This window comes from Arabidopsis thaliana, chromosome 2 (assembly GCF_000001735.4).
Source record: "Arabidopsis thaliana chromosome 2, partial sequence".
NCBI classification, from domain to species: domain Eukaryota; kingdom Viridiplantae; phylum Streptophyta; class Magnoliopsida; order Brassicales; family Brassicaceae; genus Arabidopsis; species Arabidopsis thaliana.
In genome coordinates, this window is record NC_003071.7 from 1,484,124 (window position 1) to 1,505,745 (window position 21,622).

General features: G+C 34.2%; 2 protein-coding genes and 1 pseudogene across 4 annotated transcripts; 1 reads left to right on the plus strand and 2 right to left on the minus strand.

The window, feature by feature from the left end:
- Positions 1-1,284: 1,284 nt before the first annotated feature.
- Positions 1,285-6,660, minus strand: AT2G04290 (annotated as a pseudogene; the record flags this gene model as incomplete). Its single annotated transcript has 1 exon — positions 1,285-6,660.
- Positions 6,661-8,885: 2,225 nt separating this feature from the next.
- AT2G04300 (Leucine-rich repeat protein kinase family protein) lies at positions 8,886-12,893 on the plus strand (the record flags this gene model as incomplete). Of its 2 annotated transcripts, NM_126462.1 has the most annotated exons (14): positions 8,886-8,976; positions 9,071-9,614; positions 9,710-10,006; positions 10,130-10,188; positions 10,282-10,426; positions 10,526-10,597; positions 10,709-10,780; positions 10,888-10,959; positions 11,045-11,229; positions 11,345-11,562; positions 11,666-11,792; positions 11,880-11,945; positions 12,031-12,220; positions 12,374-12,893. In NM_126462.1, 14 exons carry the CDS (start codon positions 8,886-8,888, stop codon positions 12,789-12,791), a joined length of 2,556 nt encoding a protein of 851 aa, NP_178510.1. The 2 variants fall into 2 exon arrangements, with proteins under 2 accessions (NP_178510.1, NP_001324680.1); NM_001335227.1 differs by having other exon boundaries at positions 9,710-10,188; positions 12,374-12,791.
- A 4,355-nt stretch (positions 12,894-17,248) lies between these two features.
- On the minus strand, positions 17,249-19,704 carry AT2G04305 (Magnesium transporter CorA-like family protein). Its single transcript, NM_126463.4, has 5 exons — positions 19,512-19,704; positions 18,626-19,419; positions 18,345-18,424; positions 17,909-18,173; positions 17,249-17,815 (listed from the first exon to the last, which is right to left on the minus strand). The coding sequence occupies exons 2-5, from the start codon at positions 19,323-19,325 to the stop codon at positions 17,556-17,558; spliced, it is 1,305 nt and encodes a 434-aa protein (NP_178511.2). The 5' UTR covers positions 19,326-19,419; positions 19,512-19,704; the 3' UTR covers positions 17,249-17,555.
- Positions 19,705-21,622: the final 1,918 nt, after the last annotated feature.

Consider the following 21,622-nt stretch of genomic DNA (forward strand, 5'->3'; position numbering starts at 1 on the left):
TTTAAAGATCTAAGAATAGTGTAGCAATCTGGATTATAGGGAGATGTAAGAGAAGTTTTGTGATTGATGTGATAGAACTGATGCTTGGAAAATTCTAATTCAATAAGACATTGTAGCAAAACTAAAACAGCTGCTTATATATCTATAAATCTAATATATTTTGATGCTATATTTGTCTAATTGTTTTTTAAATGGAAGAAAAATACACATATTAATTAAAATGTGCAATTTGGTATCAAAAAATTAAAATGTTTTTAGTTTTGTACTCACCATTTCATATGAAAATTTAGTGTTCCCTTTATAAATGAATTAGGTATGAATTTTTAAATGATTTTGCAATAATTTTTTATTTTTTGAATTAAAAGTAATTTTTATCATGTTTTACTACAATTATTTTATTTATAAAATTCAAAATAGAAAAATAAATAAATCCTGGATTGTGATGAAATATTTATATATTCTTAGTAAAATTCTTAGTAAAATTCTTAGTAAAATTCGTATACATTAATACAATTCTCATTTTTTCTCCGGATTTTTCTGTAATTTTTATTTATTCTGAAAATTTATAAAATGAAATATTTGTAGTAAAACAAAATTTAAATAAAAGTTAATTTTATCCAAAAAAAATAAAAATAATTGTGATGCCATTCATTGCAAGCGTTTTGACATCAATTCATGACAAAACGGATTTTGTGCAAAAAAAAAAAATCTCAACCAAATTTAAGAACTTTATCCTTTATTTCAAAAAATGCAGAATAATCTTTACGGGTAATATGTATTTGAGACATTTGAATTTTTTAAATTTTTAAAGTAGAGTTGAATTCTCGTCTCGAGAACTTCGATTTGATTATATTATTTATCAAAATTTTAAAAACTTGACAATAGCAAAAAATGTTATATTACCTATAATTTTAGATTTTATAAAATTATTATGTACATATTTTAGAAGTAAAAGATAAAATTATAAAAATTAGCGATATTGAGTTTTGTTTTGCACAAAACCCATTAAAAAAAGTATAAATTATGAAAGAAATTTTTCACATGTAAAGTTTGCCTCAATTAGCCTTATTCTAGATTTTGTAGCTATAGTTGTCGAATTAGACTTAAAGTTACATCATACAGACGTTAAGACTATGGATGCATATCAATCGGATACCTTAAAATTTTAAAGTACAAGATTTGGATCCGGATATTTAAATGCATGAGGGTATACAAAACCAAATCCGCCCAAAAAGCTAAAAATATTTTTAAAAAAATCAAATCATAAAAGAAAAATTAATTGAACATTTTTTTTTTTGAAATTGACTTTAGCATATCTTTTTGTGCAACGGTAATTCATTTCTGATTAAAATTGGGCGAGGCCCATTACAGAAAAATTTAATGTTTTCTTTGCCATAGAGTCTGCTAAATTGTTTTGCGATCGAGGGATGATAAGAACTTTAAACACTGTAAAAGATGAAGATAGATCAAGGATATCGAAGTGAATCCCGTGGAGTTCCTTGAATTGAAGCTTCGAGTTGATAGCTTTGACGAGTTGAGAAGAGTCAGAAGCAAAAGTAACATGGCTGAAATCGAGTTGGCGGATTTGATTCAGAGCAAGGAGAACAGCCAGGGCTTCCGCTTGCAGAGGAGAATTGACATGTTCTACTAAACCGGTGCCGGAATGGAGCCTTTTCCCGGTTTGGTCTTTGAGTATCCAGCCAAAACCTGCTAGATGATCATCCTTCCAGGCTGCATCGGTATGACAAAATACTGTTTGATAGTCTATTTGGTTTCGGGATGATGGGGGCATATTCAATCGGGTCGCGACTTTCTTCTCATGGGCTAAAAACCAGTCCTTGGCTTGAGTAATTGCTTGCGTCAGGACTGTCCGCGGCTAAGGATGAAGATCATTAAAGATCTTGTTGTTCCTTGCCGTCCAAATCACCCAAAGAATCCATGGTGCCAAAAATCCTTCTCCAAGCCCGATTGGAGGGAGGCATGTTAGTAATTTGGAGGCTTCGAAACCGGATATGAAGCTTGAGATTCGCTCCAAGTTTAGTGAGTTCTTGAAGGGGGCCAATTGCCATAATTTCTTTGCAAATTGACAATTGAAGAAGAGGTGTAGGATCGATTCCTCTTCAGCTTCACAATGGATACAACGAGCTGATTCCAGGATATCTCAGGACTTCAGATTCTCTCCAACAGGTAAGACATTTTGCATTGCTTTCCATAGAAACAGTTTGATCTTAGGTGGACACTTAGAATTCCATAGCCTTGCCTTCTAATCATAGGTTTCAGGGTTACCGGAATTGGTGGTGATCTGTTCCTCAATATTGAGAGCTTCATAGTAGCTTGATTTATTGAGTAGACTCCATTCGGTGTAGGAAGTCATGCCCACCGATCGAGTCCTCCGTTTTTACTTGGTCTTAACAGAAGAATGTCTCTTTCATATTCGGGTAGAATTTGAAGAATCATCTCCTTATTCCATTCCATGGTTTCTGGGTGAATAAGTGTGAGACTCGAAGAAGTTGACTAGCTTCTGTGGCAGGTCCCGTTGGTGAAAGTGGTGTTTTTGTGGACAACCAAGGCTCTCTCCATATTGGAGTGGAACCACCATTACCCAACAGCTTACCAAGGTGGGGTTTTAATAAGTCTCTATCAATACAAATGCTACGCCAACCATGGGAAGCAGAGTTTGGTGTTTGACTATCTAGAAAGTGTGATGATTGACAGTATTTACCAAGAAGCACTCGGCTCAAAAGACAGTCTAGGGTAGTGAGAACTCGCCAGCTGACATTCGCCAACAAAGCATCATTGAAACTTTGTAAGTCCTGGAAACCCAAACCCCCATTTTTCACAGATTTTGTCATTCTTTTCCAAGAGTTCCACGCCATTTTTTTTCTCTTAGTATTGGCATCCCAACAGAATCTGGTCTGAGCCGATTGGATGCGCTTACACAAGGAGGTGGGAAGCTTAAAGCACGTCATGGTGTAAGTTGGCGTTGTAGAAAGAGCTGATTTTAGCAAGACCATTTTCCCATCAAATGATAAAAATTTGGAAGACCAGTTCAGGTCTCTTTGTTTAATCATGTCGATAATGCTAGTAAATAAACCTTTTTTCTTCATGCCAAAGAGTTCTGGTAAATCAAGGTATTTTCCTTTGCCTCCTTTAAGATGAATTTGAAGATCTCTTTTAACTCTCTCTTTGGTAGCCGCATATGTTTTTTTTTTAGAAGGTAATAGCCAAATTTTGGGAATTGATCTTTTGTCCTGATGCTGATTCATATTTTTGAAGGATGGAGACCAATTCTTTACAGCTTTGGGGATCGGATCTGCAGAAAAACATGGTGTCATCCGCAAAGAGTATGTGGTTAGCCCTTGTTTAGAGAAACTCTGATGCCTTCTAATTTGCCTTTTTGTTGAGCTTTGTTGCATAGGCCAGAGAGGACTTCACCACATAGAATAAAAATATAGGGGGAAAGCGGGTCCTCTTGTTTGATTCCTCTTTCAGGTATGACCAATCCTTTCGCAGTTCCATTCAAGAGGTAAGAGTAGGATACTGTAATAATGCATTGCATTATCCAGTTAATCCATTGGCCATGAAACCCCATTCTCTCTAGAACCAGCCGAATAAAATCCCATTCAATTCTATCGTAGGCTTTGTTCATATCGGTTTCGACTGCCATATAGCACCTTACTTGTGCATCAGAGGTCTTAAGATAGTGGAGAGTTTCATGTGTGATTAGTACATTATCTAATATAGCCCTCTTTGTAACAAAAGCTGACTGATTTTCTGAAATGATCCCTTGTAGCACTAGTTGCAGCCTTTTGGATATCAGTTTAGCAATGATCTTGTAGTAAACAGAACATAGGGCTATTGGTCTATAATCAACAACTTTCTTTGGGCTTGTAATCTTTGGTATAAGTCTGACGTGGGTATGATTGATCTTACTTGGCAGGATCCCAGAGGAGAAGAAAGCTTGGATTTCCTTTATGATATGTGGCCCCATTGTAGCCCAATTTGCTTGAAAGAAGCTTGCAGAGAAACCTTCAGGTCCAGGGGCTTTATCCGGATGGATGGCGAAACAAGCATTCTTCATTTCTTTTTGAGTAGGTGCATGGATAAGGGATGCATTCACCTCTGGGGAAATACATGGAGAAATAGATTCCTGAACAGTGGTGGTTCTATCGCCCTGTTGGGAAGTGAATAGAGATTGATAGTAAGTTGAGATTTCTTTTTCTATTCCTTCCTCTTCAAAAATAGTATCTCCTTTATCATCTTCTAGGACTGAAATATTGTTTATAGCTTTTCTCCCCTTAGTAGCTACATGGAAATAGCCTGAATTTTTTATCTCCAAGGGCTAGCCATAGTTGTCTACTTCTTTGTTTCCAAAACTCTTCATCAGTTTGATAGGCCAGTAGCAGTTCGTTATTAATATTGGAGATTTGGTCTGAAGTAGTTGAATCACTTGACAAAATCTTTGACTGGCTGTTATTGTGTTTTTCTCTATTCCACTTGATAATTATCATTCTACATGTAATGATTATATTCTCCACTGTGTCGGAGGGATCAGAGTTCCAAGCAGTGACTACCAACTGCTTAACCTTGTTGTCTCTTTTTAACAGGGTCAAAGTATACACCCACGGGTCTGTGATCTGACCCTTTAAAACGCAAGTATTCACTTCTTCCAAAAGGGTAAGCTTTAGGCCATGCGCTATTGGCCATTGCTCTGTCAAGTCTGCATTTAACCAGGTGAGAATATCATGACCTCTCCATGAAAGGAAATTTCTAGTGTAGTTCAGGTCATATATATATAAATGTTCTGAGATCTACAAAGGAGCCCTATTATCTGATTGGTCCTCCCTTTTTTTCGGTGTTGTTAATGATATCGTTGAAATCACCAGTCAGTATCCACAGGTCACTTCTAGAAGCAGCATGATCTTTGATTTGGGTCCAAATTTGTAGTCTTTTGGTTCTGTCTGGCTCTCCATACATGAATGTAGCATAGAAGCTTTTCCCCTTTGTCGTAATTTTGGTATCGATGTAGTGTAGACAAGAGCTGAGAATTTCTAACTCCACTTGTTTTTCCTAAAAAGAGCCACTCCCCTGCTCCCGGAGTTACTGCAGACTCAAACGCATATGAGGTATAGTCCATCCATTCTAGTTTTTTAGGACAATTTCAGAGTTATGCTTAGTCTCTATAAGGAATAGTATGTCAGGAGATATCTGGCTATGGATATTCCTGAGTCTGCGAACTGTTATAGGATTCCCCAGCCCACAACAGTTCTAGCTTACCATTCTTAAAGAATAGGGGCTGGCGGGTTCTAAATATCCACCATCTTTTTTTTTGCTTGCAAGGATCAATTTGATCTTTGGGGCAGCAGGTATTCGTGGTTTAGTAGAACCAGCTTTGAAAATTGGACCAATTGAGGGAGGGAGGTTCTCTTCTGGGTCCCGATTGACAGTACTTGGGTCCGCTAGGTTAGTGACTTTCTGTGGAGAGCACCTCTAATGTGGAGTTTTCTTAGGGTATCCAGTAGTAAGGTTTCACTTTTGGGCTAACTCCAAGTAATTTGGGTGCTGGTTTAGTGCCATTTTTTGAAGGTGGTCTGCCTCTTCTTCTCTTTGTGTGTTCCCCAGTGGGGACTGAGTTTTGAACTTGTTCTTCTATGACATTGAGTCTCTCTTTATATTGATTGATTATTTCGTTTGGTTATGTAGAGGAAGTAGAAACTGTTGCTGCCTGAATTATTAGGTTAGTTGTATTGGCCATTAAATTCCTTGCCTCACCTTGTAGCACTCTTTGCTTTCTAGCTGCACTTTCTGTAGGGTCTGCACATGTTATATATTGGACTGTGACTTCTTGTAGTTCACTCATAACTTGTTCTTTTGTAGGGATAATCTGAGGGGGGGATCCAACTTCTATTGGACTTAGCCTTCTTCTAGTAGCTAGCAGGGTTGGCCTGAAAGGGATATGATGATTGTTGACCAATATTTTTTACATTTTTCTCCAAGGTGGTACGTCTTCTTCTTGAGGAATCAGTGAGTTCAAACTGGGATGCAAAATCACTCTTATGTTTTTCTCTCCACTGTTGCTGGGAGTTTCTTGGGTGATAGCTGCTTCTTCTTGACGGGTAGTGAGAGACCAAATCTCTGCTGGGAGCTCTGTCGAAAGATCTCTCTGCTGACCTTCTACTATGAGGGTGCCTATCTGTAGGGGGGACAGAATCTCTCTGAGTTGAAGTCCTAACGGATAAGGTATTACTCTGCCTTGAATGGCGATTATTATCCTCATATGCTTTGTTATAGCTGCCAGACTTTTCAGACCTTTCCCTGGGGGCTAAAAAGTTATCTCTTGGCGTATAAAAGTTTCTAGAAGCTGTCTTTAAACTTTGGGAGAAAGCTGATGATTTGTTTCCCGCATTCTTTTCTTTTTCAAATATCAAATCCGGACAATCTTTCTGTTCATGAGTGAGCCTATTGAAGTGAAGACAATGGTTCTTAAGATTCTTGTAATCCAGCGTAATAAGGGCTTCACTACCACCTGGAAAATCAACAACTGTCTCCTTAGTTATTGGTTGTAGTCCATCAATGAGGACTTTGAGCTTAATTGAAAAGCAGAAAGAGATATTTACTAAAAATCTGTATATATTCATTCGTAATCTGTCATTTTAGCATATATTAGTATGTGTTTTCTAAAAGATACACGATTTTTTTTTAAATCGAGTTTTATTCATGGTGATTTATAGAAAACACATATTATATCGCTCACGTGAACAATCACTTGATTTCTTTGTGAAAGGCTAAAATGATACATGATGATTGATAAGCTTTTAGCTGGTGGAAGTTTGCCTTGTAAGGCTTGTCCATGTCCCCTTAATAAGAATTCAAGATGAGATATTGATCATTATTGAAATATTTAGAAGAGCTAGATAAGTAAATAATCAAGTACTAGATAGCGTGATATGGTAGTAGCTTAATCTACATCTCGCTTTTTTACATTTCTATATGGTCGATTGTAGGTCCTTTTGGGGTCATTTGAATTGTTTTAATCTCTGTTCTATTTTAGTGACTTTTGACATATGACAAATGACAAATCTCACGAGATTTTGAACTAAAACATGTAGAAATCGTGAAGAAGTGAGCCAAGAGGAAAAACGCTATAAAGCCAAGGAGTTTGGAGGAAGATTATCGAGAGGACTACCTCGCTAAGGTCGGCCAAAAGCCAGTTCTAACTTTTAACGTGCATGTATAAAGATAACTTATATATCTTACACCCCTAACTTGCAGCAAAAGAAAGTGTTCTGTTGCCAGCAAAGCCAAATTCCCACGTCTTTTATTTTCTTTTTCCTTTTTGATACGACTCGTATCATACGAGCCATGTCTTATTTTCTATTCAAGAAACTTTTTCCATGAAGAACAATTTTACATGTCACATTGAATAAGCAATTATTCTATATCTTTTTTTTCAAGAATGAGCAAGTAGAAAAGAGTTTTTTTACATCAATATGAATGTCCTTACTCATCTCACATAATACGCTGATATGTTTAGCGTTTCAACCTAACTTTCGATCTGATAAGCAATATACGATTCTAGGGCCAATGTAAACCCATAAATCATACTAGAGATTATATCTCTCCGGTTTAAATGTTGAATGTAGTTCGGTTATCTTCGGTTATATATCTTGTGTATAGTTGGCTATCTCTCTTAGTATTTAAGCTTGCTTTGTATCACCATTTACGTTAAATGAAGGTTTCACGATTTTGTTAATAACCCCCCTTTTATTTATACAAAAATAAGGGGTGTCTATAGTTTGACCTAGGTCTCAGGAAATGCGTTTCTCTTTCAATACTTGTTCATTTTAATAGAGCTACCAATTAGGACTGCTTGCATCCATATGGACTGTCCGTACTGAAATTTTTTCAATGGGTTATGATTTAGTCCGTCCATGTTCAAATGGGCATCCACAATTTTTAGATAACAAAGTAAAATTAGCAGAACAATAAACCAAACAATCTGAAGACACATAATTTCATAAATTTATCTTCAAGCACAAACCATCCCTCATAATCTCATAACCCTTCCAAATCAGACGATACCAAATTTCATTCTCGACCCTTGCATTCCGAATCAACTATTCAAAACATCTGAAATCGACACTGACTAAATATATTTAGTATGATTTATGAAACAATTGTAGAAGATTTTCTTTAGTTACTATATAAGTAATAAGTCTCTGAAATATATTTATTTTAGTAATAAATACTTTATTTTTAGTAATGGCAGCTGATGTAATTTCTGACATGTTGTAAGAATGATTTAGCGTTGACACATATGAAAAGTATAATTTTCTCGCTCTCTGACTTTTCAAATATTGTATAAGGCATATTGTAAGAGAAAATTTATTGTGGTTAATTCTGAATTTAATTCACTAAACCAGGTGATTGGCTATCTAATCCGTCTCTGCTAGTTGGCATTCGAGAATCAGGACCACAACAATAAGCTAGTCATTTAAAAGAGCAAGGAGCGATTATTAGATGTTTGTATTTGTTATAAATTTTAATCAAAACACACTTATTATTACTTATATTGGTTTGAGAGCTCGCTGACTCTATTTTTTTCACAAGTTAAACTTGCAAATATAACGTCGTGCTAACTTGTTTCCCATTGTCCATTGCATATATATCTCTCAATAGTTTTCTATGTATTTGTACATGTCAATTTCCTTTAAATGTACGGTTTGTACATTTTCATGGAGTTCTATTTTTTGCACAAGTTGAACGTGCAAATATAACATCGTGCTAACTTGTTTCCTCTAATGTCCATTGCATATAAATCTCAAAAGCGTTACACGTATTTATACATGTCAATCTCCTTTGTACGGTTGTACCAAAGAAGAAAAATGAAAACACATCCTCAAGCAATTCTCTTATGTGTGTTATTCTTCATCACGTTTGGTCTTTTACATGTCGTTGAAGCTGGAAATCAAGAAGGTATATATCTACTAGCTACATACACATTTTTTTGTTTGTTTTTAATACATTTAATTACGTTGTTATGTACGTTACAATTCATATTTCTTACTAGGATTCATCAGTTTAGATTGTGGGTTATCCCCCAATGAACCTCCTTACGTCGATGCTGCAACCGACTTAACATACACAACGGACAATGATTTCGTGCAGAGCGGTAAAACTGGTACAATCGATAAGGAATTGGAGTCAACCTACAACAAACCAATTTTACAGCTTAGGTACTTCCCCGAAGGAGTCCGAAACTGTTATACCTTGAACGTCACGCTCGGCACAAACTACCTGATCAGAGCCAGTTTCGTGTATGGTAACTACGATGGTCTTAATAAAGAACTCGAGTTTGACCTTTACCTTGGTCCTAATCTATGGGCAAACGTGAACACAGCTGTATATTTAATGAACGGAGTGACCACAGAAGAAATCATCCACAGTACCAAATCTAAGGTACTCCAGGTTTGTCTTATTAAGACAGGCGAGAGTATACCTATTATTAATAGCTTAGAGCTGCGACCACTTATAAACGATACTTACAATACTCAAAGTGGCTCGCTGAAATACTTATTTCGGAATTATTTCAGCACTTCAAGGAGAATAATACGGTATCAATCATGTCTTTATATTAATCAAGTTCAGTTTTGGTTACAATGTACATAATAAGTAATATCTGTTTCTAATACATAAATTAATGTGTCAGGTACCCGAATGATGTCAACGATCGTCATTGGTATCCGTTCTTTGATGAGGATGCGTGGACAGAATTGACTACAAATCTCAATGTTAACAGTTCAAATGGTTATGATCCACCAAAATTTGTAATGGCTTCAGCCTCAACACCCATAAGTAAAAATGCGCCCTTCAACTTCACCTGGTCATTGATTCCTTCTACGGCCAAATTTTATAGTTACATGCACTTCGCCGATATTCAGACTCTACAGGCCAATGAAACCCGAGAATTCGACATGATGTTGAATGGAAACCTTGCCTTGGAACGGTATAGACCTAAAACGTTCGCCACAGGAACTATATACTTTATTAAACCACAAATATGTGAAGGAGGGCAATGCATCATAGAGTTATTAAAAACGTCAAAGTCTACTCTTCCTCCGCTTTGTAGTGCCCTCGAGGTTTTCACCGTGATCGATTTCCCCGAATTGGAAACAAATCAAGATGATGGTATGTCATTTCAAAATATTATCTATATGAATTATTGGTTTTGTTTTGTGCTGATTTCTTATATATCATGCATGTTTATGAACTTATTTCTAGTTATTGCTATCAAGAATATCCAAAATACTTATGGAGTGAGTAAAACTAGCTGGCAAGGAGATCCATGTGTTCCTAAACGGTTTATGTGGGATGGCTTAAACTGCAACAACTCGTATATTTCCACACCACCTACAATAACTTTTTTGTAAGATCAGTCATTAAATTATCGTTTTACTTCTCACATCATATCATCATCATTGAAAAGATTTTTATATGACATGAATTTTCATGAACATATATGTAGAAACCTATCATCAAGTCATTTAACGGGGATCATTGCATCTGCCATTCAAAACCTAACCCACCTGCAAAATTTGTAAGTATTTTAAAGTTCGCAGCTGAGAATAGAGAAAACAATTTGTTATCTCTAGGTACAAAAATTACATATTACGTATAACATATTTTGTATTTACAAATGCTTAATTAGGGACTTGTCAAATAACAATTTGACAGGAGGAGTACCCGAGTTTCTTGCTGGCTTAAAATCACTCTTAGTCATGTAAGTCTCTTTTGAGATGATAAAAATTGTTTTTTTTTTTCATTTAGTTTCCTCCATTACAAGCTTGCCTTTGACTTTCTTATTTTTCTGACTTGGTAATTTAACAGAAACTTAAGTGGGAATAATCTTAGTGGTTCTGTTCCTCAAACCCTTCTCCAGAAGAAAGGACTTAAGTTAAAGTAATTATTTTATCATACCATTTAGATGAATATATAAAAGAATTACATGTGTTAAGTTATCCGAAATAACACGAGTAACCCTCAGTCTTGAAGGAAATATTTATCTTAATTGTCCGGATGGATCATGTGTAAGCAAAGACGGAAATGGAGGTGCCAAGAAAAAGAATGTTGTAGTATTGGTTGTGGTATCAATTGCACTTGTAGTAGTTCTTGGATCTGCATTAGCTCTTTTTTTGGTGTTTAGAAAAAGAAAAACACCACGCAATGAAGGTATATACGAAAACTTATCCATTTCATATAAACATTGCAACATATTCGCAATATAAATATGAAAATTCTCAATATTTTGCTTATGTCTTACCATCATCATCTATGCATGTATCAGTTTCTAGAACATCTAGATCATTAGACCCGACAATAACGACGAAAAACAGAAGATTTACTTATTCGGAAGTTGTAAAGATGACAAATAATTTTGAGAAAATCCTTGGTAAAGGAGGGTTTGGAATGGTCTATCATGGAACTGTGAATGATGCTGAACAAGTAGCCGTTAAAATGTTATCACCCTCATCATCTCAAGGGTATAAAGAATTCAAAGCAGAGGTACTTTATACAACAATTTTAGATTACAAATTTGTAGAAAAATCAATGTTCAATAAGATGTGATTTGTTAAATCTTGAGTTGAAATTCTTTCTACCCTTTCAGGTAGAACTCCTTCTCAGAGTTCACCATAAAAATTTGGTTGGCCTCGTTGGATATTGTGATGAAGGAGAAAATTTATCTCTCATCTACGAGTACATGGCTAAAGGAGATCTTAAAGAACATATGTTAGGTAAGTATAATTAAAGAGTTTCTACTAATATCACGTTTGTTTCTTGTTTTTTTTTTTTTTCATATTTGTATCTCGAATTAACTGTAGGAAACCAAGGTGTATCTATTTTGGACTGGAAAACTAGACTAAAGATAGTGGCCGAGTCCGCGCAAGGTTTAATGAGTTTTGACATACATATTTTCTTGATTTCCTCTTGTTCTTTGCTTAAGCCTTGATGAAAATAAAATTTACTATATAGGGCTGGAATACTTGCATAATGGATGCAAACCACCAATGGTACATAGAGATGTCAAAACCACAAATATATTGTTGGATGAACATTTTCAGGCCAAGCTTGCTGATTTCGGTCTTTCGAGATCTTTTCCTCTTGAAGGAGAAACCCGTGTGGACACAGTTGTTGCTGGAACTCCTGGGTACCTTGATCCAGAGTAAGTGTTATATGTTTGTAGCTTACCAGTTTGGTAATTTATTAATTAGTTTGGAGATCAATATTATTGGCTCTCGTCTTTCATCGCTTAATTCATACAATATTGTTTTGCATTTTTTCGCTTTTCTAATGGTATAAAGAAACTATTTTGCAGATATTATCGAACAAATTGGTTGAACGAGAAAAGTGATGTTTATAGCTTTGGAATCGTACTATTAGAGATCATCACAAACCAACATGTGATCAACCAAAGTCGTGAAAAACCACATATAGCTGAATGGGTTGGGGTGATGCTTACAAAAGGAGACATCAAAAGCATTATAGATCCAAAATTTAGTGGAGATTATGATGCTGGTTCTGTCTGGAGAGCAGTTGAACTAGCAATGTCGTGTGTAAATCCTTCTTCAACTGGAAGACCAACCATGTCTCAAGTTGTAATCGAATTAAATGAATGTTTGGCATCAGAAAACTCAAGGAGAGGAATGAGTCAAAACATGGAGTCAAAGGGATCTATCCAATATACAGAAGTCAGCACGAACTTTGGTACTGAATATACCCCTGAAGCTCGCTAGGCTGCATGAGCCATCTATCTTTTGTTTTATTTGTGTGTGTTTTTTTTAATAAATAAATTGAATGTTTGTAATGAGTTTTTGTAATTAATAAATGTGATTTTTATCGTTTAAGATTAGTTAGCAAGACTCGAGATGTAGTAAAAGGAATGACTCAATCAAAATTTCCCTAAACCCTTAAACCTAGAACCTAGATCATAGACGGCTAGACCCCAAGTTTTGTTGGAAGATTGAAAAAATGAGTAAGGATATAAAACTTCAAAAAATAAAATAGACGCACAATTAGGTTCAGTTTTTCAAGCCTATATCGCCAAGACCACGTTCAAAAAAGAATTTACTAAGCAAATACACAACATTTAAAAACTAGTAAATCATGTAGAAAGAGAAAAGTTACATGGATTCTTAAAAGGGAACAAACCATGAGGTAAACTCCTTTGAGCATAGGCTTTAACCATGCAGAACTCTCATGAAACCAAGAAATTCTAGCATCACCCTAGTCCGTATAACACCGAATGACATCTCCCGGCTAAAACAAAGTCACATTGGGAGTCGACTTCACAAATATAAATTCCAACTTTTCGGGAAGCAACTTCCAAATAATTTATAAATTCTCAGAGTGAAATAGTAATGATTATTTGGCTCAATTTCGAGACAATTTTCAGAACAATCATAGTTTCCCGGGCAAAAGTTTGATGTTAGTAGAATCTACATTATTGTTTCACAAAAAAGAAGAAGATGATAATTTAGAGGAAAAAATATACTCAGCTATACGAAGTATAACTAAATATATGGTCGCACATGCTAAATTTAAAAATGCACAACCAACTACACGAACTAAATATATTACATGCCCACATATATCAACTATATGATGACATGTGGTCAACATCACGAACATTTTATTCAGGTAATCCGATATTGACTAGCGTTAACAAGTATTGACAAAGCATTAACCAACAAAATATTCAAAAAATTGTTTTTATTTATTTTTGCTTCTTTTTCTAAAATTATTAATTAGACAAAGAAATGTACAACATATTCTTCTTTTTTCTTTTTTATTTGCAAAATACAACATATTCTGTTCAACAAAAAAAATCCTGACACCGGAGCAAAATCTATGCCAACGTCGGAATACAATAACGGGAGAGCCGCCTCGATAGTCGTGCCTAGTAGAGAAGCTCTATTCAGTTTTATTTATAAATTACTTGATGTTAAATTTAATCGTTATTCTAAAAAACTATGGTATGATTCTAAACCAATTCAAGCTTACAAAATCATTCAAACATATTGGTCATATGGAAGTTGTCAATCGATCAGCATCCAAAAACCAGCAATTATTAATTTTTGTTTTGTATAAACCTCCCATTAAATTTTGTATGTACCATTTCGCTAATTTTGGTGCAACCTGTGCTTTCTTTTCCATTGGTAGGTCAAGATGGGTTATCGTAGGAAGTTAACGGGACCTTTTACACCAATCCATGATCAAAAAATAGTTTGGTCTCACCTCTTTTGAGGAGAAGGCAACATATTACAATTTTTATCGTCTTTTTTTTGTTGAGAAATGTTTTTAGATTAGTCTTTAAATTTTAACTAAGTTTCAGCGAGGAATCGAGGAGGATCCGCGGAGCCAAGCTTACATTGAGTCAATTAGGTTGAAGAAGGGGAAACAACAAGGAATCGAGATTGGGTTAAGTCGATTGGATTGGGTCGATTGGGTTGAGTCGAGGAATCATACATGCATGAAATGGTAACAAGATTCTGGCCGAGGCGATCGAATTTTCTGACGATCGTCAAAGTGGAGATCGAGAATCGTCGAGTCGAAGAAGAATTAGAATTAGGGTTTCTATTTTCTAGTTTTCATTTTAATTATTTATTAATATCCAATTAAAAACTCTGGGGTGATATTTATAGAAGTTTCAAAATATGGGGCTATTTTTCGAAAAAACATTTTGTTTATCTGTGTCAATATCCCTACATTGATCAAGATTAATATTTGGGAGTAAATCATTGTATTCACCTCCTTTAGTTTAAGCGTCATGTCATACAATAATAAAATAAACAAAATATGTATATTTTTAATTAAACGAGGTTAACTCTAAAATGAAAGATCAACATGTGAACATTTATAATGCATGTTTTGATGGCCAAAAACTCAACTCTTGATCATTTATAGTCAATTCATTTTACATTCATTAATTATTTTTATGAATTGATCGTAAAATAAATATTAAAAATCATCGATAAAAATAGTTATACGAGCAAAGATATTTTTTCTAGACAAAACAAAAAACAGAGTTATATTTTCAACATGTATGTGCTTTAGACTGACGACCAAATTGATAGAAAACAATATTATACAATAGGTTGCTATGGTGAAGAGTACATATCTATAGTTTACCACTAGTGTCATGCTCTTTTTGATGTTTTAAAAAATAACGCTAACATACAAATTTTCAATTCATATAGTATTTGACAACTCTCATAGTTCTAAAACAAGTCTATTTTATATTGAGAGTATTCATATTTATTATCCTTAAAAAATGAGTTCATGGAATTTTAAAAACTTATTTAACTAAAATCAAATGTATACAGACATTGTATTCCATATACGAATACTTTTTTAGTTTTTGGTTTCATAACACAATTTGAAAATAAAATATAAAGATTGAACCAAAAACACACAAAATCTAAGAAAACAGAAAAATAAATTAAAATTTGGCAGTTGAGATGCAACGTTGGACATCAATCTAATCTAAGTTAAGCTAAGTACCAAATGAACATATTTAGAAATCTTTCATGCCTATGCAATTTAAAAAGATAAGTAAAGTAAGCAAATGAAAATATACTATATATTTGAAATTTTTTATCTAAACCAAAAAACTCAAATTAAAATTCTAACTGAAATATCTACTTTGTTTTATATTCTATATTATTCAATATACTACAAATCAAGTACATCTACGACACAGATTATAGATATATTTTTTTTATCGATATAGATTAATTTTGATTAAAGTTACCTTGTAGTTTATGTAGTTTATGTAGTTCATGTATTCTGTCTAAATGGCATCCAAAACAACAATAACTAATTCGCCTTCATCACCAATAGCAAATTTCTCAAGCTCGCCACAAACTTCATTGTTTTCAATTCAGTTTTGATGTTTTCAAAACTTTTACTCATATCTTCAAAATCATTTGGTATAGGGTTAACACTTGAAGAACTCATGCTTAATAGCCTAAAAGAGAAAGATTTAACACTAGAATTAACTAAATTTCTTAAACAAATTATTGCAAAATCTCGGATACATACCCCTTGATCCAAGTAAGATGACGATAATATATTTTTTAGGTTGTCCCTTTAAATTACAAAGACTAAGTCTCTAAAGACTTATTATTTTTCAAAACGACTTCAACATATTATAAAGAACAAAAACAATTAATGTAATAAATCTGACTAGCTGTTCGTGATTTCTTGTGGCAGTTGGAAAAGAGAGAACCTGATGATCCATGTTCTTATTTGCTTGCTATTTAGATGCTAGGTGATTTAATGATCTGCATATCTTTTAACCAACCAAATCATGTCACGTCACCACCGCGTTTTGCTTAAAAGCACCTTCTATCTTAGAGCACCTCTAAACTAAATTGCTCAATTAACATTTAAATTTAATCATTTACAATCTAAGATAGGCTCTATGATGATGTTGTTTGCTCGATTGCTAGGATTGCTTCGTCCTATCCATTTATCTACTGTTTTTGTGTCGTTCGCTTGGCGTCTGTTGCAGCGTTTTTATTAGCCTTGATGGCTTTGTATTCTTCGTTTATAACCAATTCCTCATTTGATGGAGAGTAACATTTTATAACAAAAAAATGTTTTCTGACCAAAAAACAAAAAAAAACTTAATCATTATTGAATTCATAATATTTGATACACTGATGACATAAAAAAAACATACATGAAACATAAAATTTAACTATTGATTTATGCCAAATATTTTTCATATATGTTTCAACCAAATCAGATTTCAATTAATGATTTGCATGTCGATTACGAATTCGAGTTCAAGTTTCCAACATATTCTCGAGATTTGAAGACATATCTGTAGAATAGGTAAAATCAACTTATGAACTTCTAGTTGATTCCGGTTGTACGAATTCAGAGACATCAAATTGAGTGTACCCATCTCGTTCGTCTCCTACGATCATATTGTGAAGTATTATACATGCTCGCATAATATTTCTTATTTTTACCTTATCCCAAATAAGAGCTTGATTAATATTATTCTCCCAACCAACCAAATCATGTCACGTCACCACCGCGTTTTGCTTAAGAGCATCTCATAGCTTAGAGCACCTCTAAACTAAATTGCTCAATTAACATTTAAATTTAATCATTTACAATCTAAGAATCCCCTAATATGCCCCTAATTTCCCCTTTAAGTCAATTTGAGAGCGTTAAAGCTTTAAGAGAGAAAAAACAAAACAAGCATTCGATATTTCGAAAGATCTCCACTTACAATCTCCATTCAATCTCTTGTTGCCTTTCTCAAAAAAGGATACACAATTGTCTCTTACAAGAGTCTCTCTAAATGAAAAAGAACCAAGAATTAAAAGAATAGCAGCTGTACATTGTAGTCTTACTCAAGATCTAAGCAACAATACATGTGAAACCAAAGTTCCATAAGAGTATGACAGAAGTATATATGTCTCTGCAAATGAAGAAAGGTGAAAAGAAAGTAAATGAAGTACTCAGAGAGAAGTGTGTTTGGTTTAGAGCCTAAGGTAGCCTTTTCTTTCTTGGACTATGTTTGGTATCTTCTTAAACGATCTTCTGTTAAGAGACCAACTTCTTTTCATATCTCTCGTTCCCCACCAAGACGCTATGCGACTATATAACGCTGGAAAGCCGAAGCAGCACAACACTAGAACCAGCATTATCAAACAGATGTACATCACATTTCTGAATCCGTCTCTTAGCTCCGGTTTGTCTTGTCCCGTCCAAGGTACTCCTCCAACATTCATCCCAAAAACTGGCCATTTAGCCACATTAACAACAACAGGTTAAGATACTACTTCCGTGACGAAATGGAAACAGAGAATTGGTTTTGGGTGCTTTGGTTTACCTCCGGTTATAATTGATAGAGGAAGGAATATGATGGAAAGAAAGGAGAGGTAATAGAGCTTTCGGTTGATTTGTTCGGCTTGCCAGCTATCCAACCCAGCTTGGATTGCAGTCACACGGTTCGCAATGAAGCCTACATTCTCTTTTAAACGTCTTAACCTCCCAATCAACTCTTCCAACGAGTGGATGTCTTCTGCCAGAAACCAAGGCTTCGTGGAACATTTTTCTTTCACTCTTGGAAATACTTGTTCTCCATGCGCAATCACCTGAGATTCGTGCAAATGTTTAACTAAGAGTAGAAACACAAAATGAAGCCAGAGTCTTTTAAATCACAAACCAGGATGTTCTTAAAAGAACAAAAATGTTGCTGCAAAGATATGAAATCACGAACAACAATGTTCTGAAGAAAGCTTAAGGCTTAGTAGTGATAGCTCTACCTGCAATAGACGCTGCAAGTTGAGATGCAATTTCGGGAACCTTCTATCATCCAACATCTTTTTCTTCATAGCAAATCCACCTATTGTCAATAATGATGATACATATAAAGCCAAAAAAACAACTATACAAAACCTTCTGAAATAAAGCTGCAAATGTTCATAGACTTGAAAAGAAATAATCAAATGGTGCACAAAACAATGGCAAATGCATGTTTAAATCCGAGTCATTTAAGGTTTTAGTGACAAATATAGAGCTTTTGAAGAAGAGAGTGCTAGCTAACCTCTATCCATTTCTAGCTCCACCCCATCCAATTCGATCTCAAGTTCAGTAACAACATCTTGAAGTCGATCAACATGTGTGTCAATAATATGCACAACAAGATTCGAAACAGAAGTTGGCACAGGGTTATCAGCTTCCTCAGAATGGTTCATTTTCAACAAGAACTCAAGAACATGCTCCTCAATCACACTAGGAACTTCCGAGAGAAGCGATTGACCCATAGGCGAGAAACCTAACCTAGGAACTCGTCCTAAAGAAACAGTGATCACAGAGTTCTCAGTAATCCTCGCAGCAATCTTAAACGTATTACTACTAGAAGCAGGACCAGGAGAATTAACTCTAAAGACAAGCGCTCCATCAACATGCCCACAAAAGGGTCCATTACTAGCAAGAGCAAGAATGTCCTGAAGCTTCAATGGTGGGCATAAAGCATCAATCAAATGCTGAGCAGATTGAGAAAGCTTCTGATTTCCTTTAGGTAATTCAACATGATACCAACAAAACTCTTTCCCTGTTCCTTCAGCAAGATCCCATTCTTTGTTATAGTATTTACCATCACCATCAAATATATAAGCTCTTTGTCTAACCATTCCTGAGAACTGATGAGAACTAAACCTATGAGAAGCGTCTCTACTAGGAACACTACTTGTGAAAGACTCAAGATCTGTTTCATCACCAATTCGATCTTGCTGCTGCATCATTGAGACGACAAAAAATCTTGAATCTTTCTCACAATTTGAAATCAACCCACAAAGAAAAATACAAACTTTATCATCAAACTCGCCAAATCAGTTCCTGAAACGAATTGGGTAAATGCAAAATCTCATGATCAATCAACAACAACGTTAGAGAGACAGAAAATCAGATCGGGAGATAAACAAACTTACATGAGATCTAAGTGAAGCTAGATCATCGGAAGAAGCTGAGAATTTGCTTCTCATGGAGGAGACTCTCGACGCGTAAAAGAATGAAACAGTGAAATTTGGTTTGTTAAGGGAAACAAAAAAAAAGTCGAATTTGGGCGTTGACAAGAGAAACAAGTCGGAACCTGTCAGAGCATTTTAATGGCATAGATTGGATCATATGATCTTTATGGCTAATTATTTTCCAGTTCATATATATTAATTACAAAAATAAAGTACTCTTTAATTAAAGTTTAACAAAATAAAGTACTCTTTAATGAACTATAAGAAAATAATTAGCCATGTGAAATAAATAAAGAACTACTAAAGTAACACTAATTTTGTTGGGTTAGACCATCTCCAATTTGTAGCTCTATATCTTACTATAAAATAGGGTAATTCTAATGTATTTTTCTATTTTCTACTATAAAAAAGAATATTCTTAACAATATTATATTTATATTTTATATACTAGTACTTTTTAATTATATAATTTACAATTTGATCATATATATTATAGTTTTGCAAAATTCTCATACAATATGATATTATTTAAATTAAACACTAATTATATATAAAAAACATTACATCATATGACAATAATAAAACATTACAAATTTTATTTTAAACAACACCATTAGAGTATTTTTCCCACATATGATCAAATAAAAGAAGAAAAAAAAAATATTTTATGATTTGAATTTCTTTCAAAACCCAAATGTTCGAACATATTTTGAGACTGAACAAGCACAGATTTTACAAAAATGATGTGTCCAACAACAATATCAAGATCAAGAAACTCTTCCTCCATCTACTTCATTTGGACAATATTTTAATTATCTTGGCGGATCTACAACCAATTTACCAGAATATTAAATTACTAGTTTTATGTTTTAGTTTTCTTATGTTGTTTATTTTAATTTTAGTATTTCTTTGCTTGTTAATTTTTATAAAACTATATGTTGTAATTGTTGTTCGTGAAATGATAATAAGTATTAAATAAAAAGTTTAAATTTGTGGATCAAAGTATAAATAAAAAAATTCAACTCTAAAATAGAATAAAGAATAGAGTTACTCTATATATAGAGAGCAATTATAGATAAATCTCTATTTTAAAGTTTAATATAGAGTAGGGTTGGAGAATAATTTAGAATTTTTACTCTAAAATATAGTAGGGTTGAAGATGCCCTTAATAATTAAGACTAAATTTAGATTTTTTTGGGAAAGATAAGACTAAATTTTGATGAAAAAGTACTAATTATGACTCATAAGTCCTAACTAATTGATAATTGTGTTATAGATAACAAAAAGAAGATGGTTATCTAAAAATGACAAAATAAAATGGGGGCGTATGTATCGGCATCTTTGTTCAACTACTTCCATTGTCATATTGTTTATTTTTGGTTGTGTTAATTGTCATCTTTTGAAGGCAAAAATGGGCAAGCATGAAACAAACACTTCCGAAGCAAACGTCTGCATATCCAATATTGTTGTTTGTCCACACAAAAACTTCGCCCACGTGAGTGTTGCTACTTCGGTTTCTTTCTAGACTAGGTGAGACTGAGAGAGTGTGACTTGGTTTGGTTCCAGACCATTTCACAAAACCTAACTCATCTCTCATGAGTAATTTCGGTTCTTCACAATTTTCGGTTCGGTTCGGTTAACCAAAGTATAACCGAAGTTATTTCAGAAGGAAACTAATTGTTTTTTATTTCTGAAGATTAGCGATTTTGGAGAGTGATCATCTCTTGTGTCCCCTTTGTGGAACAAATAATCTGCAAAACCACTTTAGAGTCTTCATATCAACTTTGAGTTAATGAATTGTGTTAAGACGAATTTACCCCTATATTTTATTTTGAATGAATAATTAATATTCTGAAAACATTTTGAAAAAAAAAACAAAAACTGAAAACAAAAAAAAAAACGAACCTCGAGCGCGAGCTCGTTTTCTTCTTCGGGCTTCTTCCTCCGGCGAGCTCCGGCGAGCCGCATTGTCGTTTTTCTCCTCCTGCAAGCTGCATCAATCTACTAAGTCCAGGTATGGAGAGAGCTTCAAAAGCTTTGAATTACATATTTTGAAGATTTTGAGATTCAAT

Excerpts from the sequence above, each read along its gene's own strand:
- AT2G04305 (NM_126463.4), bottom strand. The coding sequence starts at position 19,325 with ATGATGCAGCAGCAAGATCGAATTGGTGATGAAACAGATCTTGAGTCT. Across the intron at positions 18,425-18,625 it reads GGAGCTAGAAATGGATAGAG|GTGGATTTGCTATGAAGAAA; the intron begins GTTAGCTAGCAC and ends TATTGACAATAG. Across the intron at positions 18,174-18,344 it reads ACTTGCAGCGTCTATTGCAG|GTGATTGCGCATGGAGAACA; the intron begins GTAGAGCTATCA and ends CACGAATCTCAG.